Raw genomic sequence first — 8858 nt, 5'->3', positions numbered from 1 at the left:
CTCCATGTCTCCCTCTCTCTCTCTCTCTCTCCATGTCTCCCTCTCTCTCTCTCTCTCTCTCCATGTCTCCCTCTCTCTCTCTCTCTCCATGTCTCCCTCTCTCTCTCTCTCTCCATGTCTCCCTCTCTCTCTCTCTCTCTCCATGTCTCCCTCTCTCTCTCTCTCTCTCCATGTCTCCTCTCTCTCTCTCTCTCTCTCTCTCTCTCTCTCTCTCCATGTCTCTCTCTCTCTCTCCATGTCTCTCTCTCTCTCTCCATGTCTCCATGTCAGGACATTAATGTCATGTTAAATGGAGCATGTCCATGTCTAGATCTCTCTCTCTGATCCATGTCTAAACTTGTGTTTTCTCCATGTTCCCTGTGTTGACCTCTCCATGTCTCCCTCCCTGTGTTGACCATGTCTAGAGAAGGCCCTGTGTTGACCTGTATGAGAAGGCCCTGTGTTGACCTGTATAGATGGGCCCTGTGTTGACCTGTCTAGATGAAGGGCCTGTGTTGACCTGTATCCATGGCCCTGTGTTGACCTGTATAGAGAGGGCCCAGTGTTGACCTGTATAGAGTCTCCCTCTGTTGACCTGTCTAGATGTCTCTCTCCATGTCCCTGTGTTGACCTGTGTCTCTCTCTCTCCATGTCCCTGTCTTGACCTCTCTCTCTCCAGAAGGGCCCTGTGTTGACCTGTATAGAGAAGGCCCTGTGTTGACCTGTATAGAGAGGGCCCTGTGTTGACCTGTCTCCAGAGAGGGCCCTAATGTCATGTTAAATGGAGCCCTGTGTTGACCTGTATAGATCTCTCTGTCTGATATTCTAAACTTGTGTTTTCCTGTTCCCTGTGTTGACCTGTATAGAGAAGGCCCTGTGTTGACCTGTATAGAGAAGGCCCTGTGTTGACCTGTATAGAGAAGGCCCTGTGTTGACCTGTATAGAGAAGGGCCCTGTGTTGACCTGTATAGAGAAGGGCCCTGTGTTGACCTGTATAGAGAAGGGCCCTGTGTTGACCTGTATAGAGAAGGCCCTGTGTTGACCTGTATAGAGAAGGCCCTGTGTTGACCTGTATAGAGAAGGGCCCTGTGTTGACCTGTATAGAGAAGGGCCCTGTGTTGACCTGTATAGAGAAGGGCCCTGTGTTGACCTGTATAGAGAAGGGCCCTGTGTTGACCTGTATAGAGAAGGCCCTGTGTTGACCTGTATAGAGAAGGCCCTGTGTTGACCTGTATAGAGAAGGCCCTGTGTTGACCTGTATAGAGAAGGGCCCTGTGTTGACCTGTATAGAGAAGGGCCCTGTGTTGACCTGTATAGAGAAGGCCCTGTGTTGACCTGTATAGAGAAGGCCCTGTGTTGACCTGTATAGAGAAGGCCCTGTGTTGACCTGTATAGAGAAGGCCCTGTGTTGACCTGTATAGAGAAGGGCCCTGTGTTGACCTGTATAGAGAAGGGCCCTGTGTTGACCTGTATAGAGAAGGGCCCTGTGTTGACCTGTATAGAGAAGGGCCCTGTGTTGACCTGTATAGAGAAGGGCCCTGTGTTGACCTGTATAGAGAAGGCCCTGTGTTGACCTGTATAGAGAAGGCCCTGTGTTGACCTGTATAGAGAGGGCCCTGTGTTGACCTGTATAGAGAAGGCCCTGTGTTGACCTGTATAGAGAAGGCCCTGTGTTGACCTGTATAGAGAAGGCCCTGTGTTGACCTGTATAGAGAGGGCCCTGTGTTGACCTGTATAGAGAAGGCCCTGTGTTGACCTGTATAGAGAAGGCCCTGTGTTGACCTGTATAGAGAGGGCCCTGTGTTGACCTGTATAGAGAGGGCCCTGTGTTGACCTGTATAGAGAGGGCCCTGTGTTGACCTGTATAGAGAGGGCCCTGTGTTGACCTGTATAGAGAAGGCCCTGTGTTGACCTGTATAGAGAGGGCCCTGTGTTGACCTGTATAGAGAGGGCCCTGTGTTGACCTGTATAAAGAAGGAGACACAAATGGCACTTATTCCCTGTGTAGTGCACTACATTTGACCCATAGGGTTCTGGTCTAATGTAGTGCACTATGTAGGGAATAGAGTTCCATTTAGTAGACCTCCTTGGTATCATGACAGGCCTATACTAGTGTTGCTCTGTTCTTCAGAGAGATCTGGATGAATGATTAGCAGTAATGGGAGCAGATGACACTACTGGGTAATGTTCATCACTCCTACAATGTGCTGCTGAGGTTTTGTTTTGCATTTCAATAGTGGAGCATCTGCAGGTGCAGTCAAATTGGAGGCTGTTGACAAGGACCCAATGAATTCAAATGTATTGATGCAGCTTTATGACCCAATATACCAGGCAGGTAGGATCATAGATCGATACATTCTATGGGAAGGTGGCCCGCGGCCTTTAATTGCCTACATAATTTATGAGTTTATTTCCAAACACAATTTTTTTGTAAAAACATGTTTTTTTATATAAACCTTTTTATTTAACTAGGTACGTTTTCACGTTTTGTGTTTTTTTTTCATCAGAAATGATTGCTTATTGGGTGCCTTCATGTGTCTGTAAAATATTACTGTTCTTATTTATTTTTTATTCGTAGATTTTAGATGTGTATGAAAATGTTGTCGTTTTTTTTGCTAAACACTATACAGGTTAGCTGTAATGTAATGTTCATATCCTGTATAGTTGACTGTGATATGTGGTCTTCTCACCATAGCTTAAGATCAATGCACTGGATAAGAGCATCTCCTAAATGACTACAATTTGAAATGTAAATGTTTTACATACAGATCTCAAATTACTGTTTTGAATAATTGTTTACCTTTTTTTATTTGTCACGTATAATTCTTTCAGTTCTTAATAAAAAATATCAAAAATAGTTATTTGTTACATTTGACTGTGTTAAACCTAGTAGTACTACTGATTTCTCTGAGACTGAGTCAGATATATATTATTACTGTGTTAAACCTAGTAGTACTACTGATTTCTCTGAGACTGAGTCAGATATATATTATTACTGTGTTAAACCTAGTAGTACTACTGATTTCTCTGAGACTGAGTCAGATATATATTATTACTGTGTTAAACCTAGTAGTACTACTGATTTCTCTGAGACTGAGTCAGATATATATTATTACTGTGTTAAACCTAGTAGTACTACTGATTTCTCTGAGAGTGAGTCAGATATATATTATTACTGTGTTAAACCTAGTAGTACTACTGATTTCTCTGAGACTGAGTCAGATATATATTATTACTGTGTTAAACCTAGTAGTACTACTGATTTCTCTGAGACTGAGTCAGATATATATTATTACTGTGTTAAACCTAGTAGTACTACTAATTTCTCTGAGAGTGAGGCAGATATATACCATTTAGCAAAAAAAAACATGATTATTTGTCTCTGAAATGAAACAAGTTATTTAAAACTAAACACGTCTGTCATTGAACAACCGCGTGAGTGATTTAGAAACATACCAACCTCGTTCATAATTTCTATAAATAATTCAAGCTAATTTACCAACACTTCTGAAAATGGATAGAAGGCGTTTTGGAATGAAACTCTTCAATTACTACGTCACACATTGAGGTTCAGATTTGTTATTTTTATAAACTGTCTGTTATTTTTATTCGTTTTGTATAATGAAAGGACCTTCAATGTGGTGAACGTCTGCTTTAGACAAGGGCAGGACAGTAAGCTCATAAAATACATTTATAGAATAACGTTTTGGAATAATATGTCTTCTTCGTTGTACTTTTCTCTCAATGTTTTCACATTCAGAATGAATGCTTGTGTCTACTTGCCCCCAAAAGGAATGATATGCAGTTTATTGTCTGTCACAAGGGAGACGTTCGTGTCTCTATTGGAACCGCAGTGCTCACCGTTAACATGGTCGGTCCCCAGCAGTATTTAATGAGTGCTTCGTGCCGGTTAATGTTTGATCACGTTTCCCTTGGAAATACTCCTGTATGAACTTACGTTTTGGTACGCACTGTCCATGGTGCTGAAACACAGAGGATGATATCACATGGACATACTGTAGGCCTGTTGCTTTCAGTATCTGGTCACCAACTTCATAACCCTGGCATTTTATAATTAAGTTGACCTGTAAAAGAACTCTCACTTCCGTGCTGATACTATGGCTGCGTAATTGTGTAATGTCTATGGTTAATTGAGCACGATTAATTCACGTCATGAAGAGCCTTTCCTTGCAATAGAAAGCTCTGGACTGTGTGTTTGGGGGGCACATTGCATTCACTCGGAAATGCTCCACACTCAAAGCATTGCCTTGTGCTTTTTAACAGAAAGGAGAGAACTGACGTGCCCACCGGAGAGATGTTATAGAACAATACACCCCTGCAGGCTTTTACCACCCACGTACTTTCCATAAATGGTCAAATCCTACGTATTTGATATGAAGCTTGGTAGTTCTGTTGATAGAGAATGGCGCTTGCAACGCCAGGCTCGTTGTTTCGATGTGGGACCACCCACATGTAACATTTATTCACGCATGAATGTAAGTCGCTCTGGATTCCATTTAAAGCGTCTGTTAAATGGAATATATATATATATATATATATATATATATATATATAACCAATACCTATAAAGAGTCAATTGTTTGATATCGATCACTTGTGTAAAATGGTCTTTGATATGTTTTAACTTAGCAGAAGCCCAAAGCGAGATTCAACTAAGTGTAAAATGGTCTTTGATATGTTTTAACTTAGCAGAAGCCCAAAGCGAGATTCAACTAAGTGTAAAATGGTCTTTGATATGTTTTAACTTAGCAGAAGCCCAAAGCGAGATTCAACTAAGTGTAAAATGGTCTTTGATATGTTTTAACTTAGCAGAAGCCCAAAGCGAGATTCAACTAAGTGTAAAATGGTCTTTGATATGTTTTAACTTAGCAGAAGCCCAAAGCGAGATTCAACTAAGTGTAAAATGGTCATATGTTTTAACTTAGCAGAAGCCCAAAGCGAGATTCAACTAAAAATGGTCTTTGATATGTTTTAAATTCAACTAAGGTCTTTGATATGTTTTAACTTAGCAGAAGCCCAAAGCGAGATTCAACTAAGTGTAAAATGATCTAAAATACTAAATGAACTAAAATATCACAACACAACTCATATTAATATGATAATATATTTTTTATTATTTCACAGTACACAAATAAAATCTACATTTACACAGTTGGCTCAACTGGTCCAGCCAGTAGCCTAAAGCAGAGTATAACTCTTGACATAGTGGTTATATATTGTAATACTACAATATGTGTATTGTACTGAGAAGTCCCTCAATTCATTGAATTTGACACTTCTCTATGGGTTTGCTCCGTTTAGTGGGGCTGGGGCCCATTACCCGCTGTAGGTCGCTGTTAAAGCTGGGGCGGCGGGCCAGTGGGAAAACCGCACCGCAGGGCGCGTCTGGAACCAACGCACGGCTCCGTCTGCCGCAACGGCTTCTGCTGGTGCTCAGCGCCTGGTAGGTACGTATGGAGATCTCGCGGTGCTGCGACGGACGCGTCTCGGTAGGGAGACCGCCGAGCTTGACAAGGGCTTGGAACATCTCTTCTAGACTGGTACTGTCTTTGGCTGATGTCTCGAAGAGCGCCGTGTCCTCCCCAAGAGCTCGGAACATCTCCGGGCGACTGATGACCCTCTCCGCCTCTAAGTCCACTTTGTTGCCGCATATCACTATGGGAACCCGGGCATTCTCTTTGAGCTTCATCAGCTTGGTCTTGGCTGCTATTATCTCTTTGCGCAGTGTGTGCACCTCTTTGAAGGAGTCTCTGTCATCCACACTGAACACCAGGAGAAATATGTCACCTGTTGTAGAGAAGAGTACAGATTTAGTGATTTAATTCAATGCAACAACAAAAACAGCCACATTTATTTCCCAACTCAATGTATTAAATCAAGGCTATGCAAAGGTCATTCAATGCACACTAAAACACTTTTCATTGTCCAACTCAATTAGATCTATACACGGTCAAAAGCCTGTACACTCATAACCTACACACCTGTCAGTATGGACAGCCTCCGTCTGGCGGGGAAGTCTCTCTCCTTCGCTGCGTCCAGGATATCAATCTGATAGGTTTCTCCTCGGATCTGGTACAACTTCCTGTGGAAGTCTTCTGCCGTGGGCTCGTACTGTTCCTCGAACCCGCCGCGCAGGAACCGCCTGAGAATGTTCGTCTTGCCCACTCTGGGCGCGCCGAGTACTACAACGCGCCGGCAGTTACGGGGCTTGGTGAGGCGCATCTCCTCCAGTGGCGCGGTGCATGCAGTCTGGTCCGGGAGGGTCAACGTCGCTAGCGGGTCGAAGGATCTTCTTTTGGGGAACATTTCCGAGGATGTAGGCTGAGTGGTCCCCGTGCTGGAAGACCGGACCACCCTCGTCTTCTTGTCCGTGTGTCTCCAGTGCTCAGTGACCGTTTTAAAGATCCCTTTACTCGCCCTGGTCATGCTCGAGACCTTTTTGTATCGCATGAGGATTGTAGGTGATTGACAGTTGACACCTGTGACTTTAACATTGGGAAGCTGGTTGGAAATCGTTTGTTCAACATGATCGTCCATGTTGAGCTGGATCTGTGGATGCCCGGCAGTTGCGCAAGAGCTGAACGTGTCGGCGGTGCCATCAACGGAAAGGTAGACTACTTTCTCTGCTGTGTTCACCTCCATGTTCCTTCCAGGCACGGGGATCATCCGGGGTGTCTGTTGTTACAGGTCTGTTACACCTGTTGCTTCACCATGTGATGCGTTGCAGTGGAGCGTTGCAGTGTGCGGAGAGGAGCGTCGGCGCGGGTATTTATAGAGGATGGCTGGGCAGGTTGGTTTCTACGTCATTAGAGAGAATCACCACATCGCGTTAACACTCCGCTCCTTTTATGGTAGTTTCATCGAAATATCTGTAATCATGTGATATCAGTCAAGTGTAGGCTATAGCCTTCCAATTCACATGTCAGGGAAACCCATAGCTAAGGAGGATGGAGCACAGCTAGAGAGGAGCACGGCTAGAGAGGGAGCACGGCTAGAGAGGGAGCACAGCTAGAGATGGAGCACGGCTAGAGAGGGAGCACGGCTAGAGAGGGAGCACGGCTAGAGATGGAGCACAGCTAGAGATGGAGCACAGCTAGAGAGGGAGCACGGCTAGAGAGGGAGCACAGCTAGAGAGGGAGTACAGCTAGAGAGGGAGTACGGCTAGAGATGGAGATGGAGCACAGCTAGAGATGGAGATGGAGCACAGCTGGAGATGGAGCACAGCTAGAGATGGAGATGGAGCACAGCTAGAGAGGGAGCACGGCTAGAGATGGAGATGGAGCACAGCTAGAGATGGAGATGGAGCACAGCTAGAGATGGAGATGGAGCACAGCTAGAGATGGAGATGGAGCACAGCTAGAGATGGAGATGGAGCACAGCTAGAGATGGAGCACAGCTAGAGATGGAGATGGAGCACAGCTAGAGATGGAGATGGAGCACAGCTAGAGATGGAGCACAGCTAGAGAGGGAGCACAGCTAGAGATGGAGCACAGCTAGAGATGGAGCACAGCTAGAGAGGGAGCACAGCTAGAGAGGGAGATGGAGCACAGCTAGAGATGGAGATGGAGCACAGCTAGAGATGGAGATGGAGCACAGCTAGAGATGGAGATGAAGCACAGCTAGAGATGGAGCACAGTTAGAGAGGGAGCACAGCTAGAGAGGGAGCACAGCTAGAGACGGAGATGGAGCACAGCTAGAGATGGAGATGGAGCACAGCTAGAGATGGAGATGGAGCACAGCTAGAGATGGAGCACAGCTAGAGATGGAGCACAGCTAGAGATGGAGCACAGCTAGAGATGGAGCACAGCTAGAGATGGAGCACAGCTAGAGATGGAGAGATGGAGATGGAGCACAGCTAGATGGAGCACAGCTAGAGATGGAGCACAGCTAGAGATGGAGATGGAGCACAGCTAGAGATGGAGCACAGCTAGAGATGGAGCACAGCTAGAGATGGAGCACAGCTAGAGATGGAGCACAGCTAGAGATGGAGATGGAGCACAGCTAGAGATGGAGCACAGCTAGAGATGGAGCATGGCTAGAGATGGAGCACAGCTAGAGATGGAGATGGAGCACAGCTAGAGATGGAGCACAGCTAGAGATGGAGCACAGCTAGAGATGGAGATGGAGCACAGCTAGAGATGGAGATGGAGCACAGCTAGAGATGGAGCACAGCTAGAGAGGGAGCACAGCTAGAGATGGAGCACAGCTAGAGATGGAGCACAGCTAGAGAGGGAGCACGGCTAGAGATGGAGCACAGCTAGAGATGGAGCAAAGCTAGAGATGGAGCACAGCTAGAGATGGAGCACAGCTAGAGATGGAGCACAGCTAGAGATGGAGATGGAGCACAGCTAGAGATGGAGCATGGAGCACAGCTAGAGATGGAGCACAGCTGAGCTAGAGATGGAGATGGAGCACAGCTAGAGATGGAGCATGGAGCACAGCTAGAGATGGAGCACAGCTAGAGATGGAGATGGAGCACAGCTAGAGATGGAGATGGAGCACAGCTAGAGATGGAGCACAGCACAGCTAGAGATGGAGATGGAGCACAGCTAGAGATGGAGATGGAGCACAGCTAGAGATGGAGCACAGCTAGAGATGGAGAGCACAGCTAGAGATGGAGCACAGCTAGAGATGGATGGAGCACAGCTAGAGATGGAGATGGAGCACAGCTAGAGATGGAGATGGAGCACAGCTAGAGATGGAGCACAGCTAGAGAGAGATGGAGCACAGCTAGAGATGGAGATGGAGCACAGCTAGAGATGGAGCACAGCTAGAGATGGAGCATGGATGGAGATGATGGAGCACAGCTAGAGATGGAGATGGAGCACAGCTAGAGATGGAGCACAGCTAGAGATGGA

General features: G+C 45.9%; 2 protein-coding genes across 2 annotated transcripts in view; both read right to left on the bottom strand.

Moving 5' to 3' along the window:
* Positions 1-8858, bottom strand: part of cldnk (claudin k) — a 280906-nt gene that overhangs the window by 108534 nt on the left and 163514 nt on the right. The window lies entirely within an intron of this gene.
* Positions 5226-6726, bottom strand: LOC115121461 (GTP-binding protein Rhes-like). Its single transcript, XM_029650556.2, has 2 exons — positions 5982-6726; positions 5226-5787 (listed from the first exon to the last, which is right to left on the bottom strand). The coding sequence occupies exons 1-2, from the start codon at positions 6664-6666 to the stop codon at positions 5261-5263; spliced, it is 1212 nt and encodes a 403-aa protein (XP_029506416.2). The 5' UTR covers positions 6667-6726; the 3' UTR covers positions 5226-5260.

The sequence above is a fragment of the Oncorhynchus nerka genome, linkage group LG26, assembly GCF_034236695.1.
Source record: "Oncorhynchus nerka isolate Pitt River linkage group LG26, Oner_Uvic_2.0, whole genome shotgun sequence".
NCBI lineage: Eukaryota > Metazoa > Chordata > Actinopteri > Salmoniformes > Salmonidae > Oncorhynchus > Oncorhynchus nerka.
The sequence above is the reverse complement of the archived record's forward strand: the minus strand, read 5'-3'. Positions and strand labels throughout refer to the sequence as shown.

Coding starts and splice junctions, on each gene's coding strand:
- LOC115121461 (XM_029650556.2), bottom strand. CDS start 6,666: ATGATCCCCGTGCCTGGAAGGAACATGGAGGTGAACACAGCAGAGAAA. Junction 5,788..5,981: donor GAGGCTGTCCATACTGACAG/GTGTGTAGGTTA, acceptor TCTCTACAACAG/GTGACATATTTCTCCTGGTG.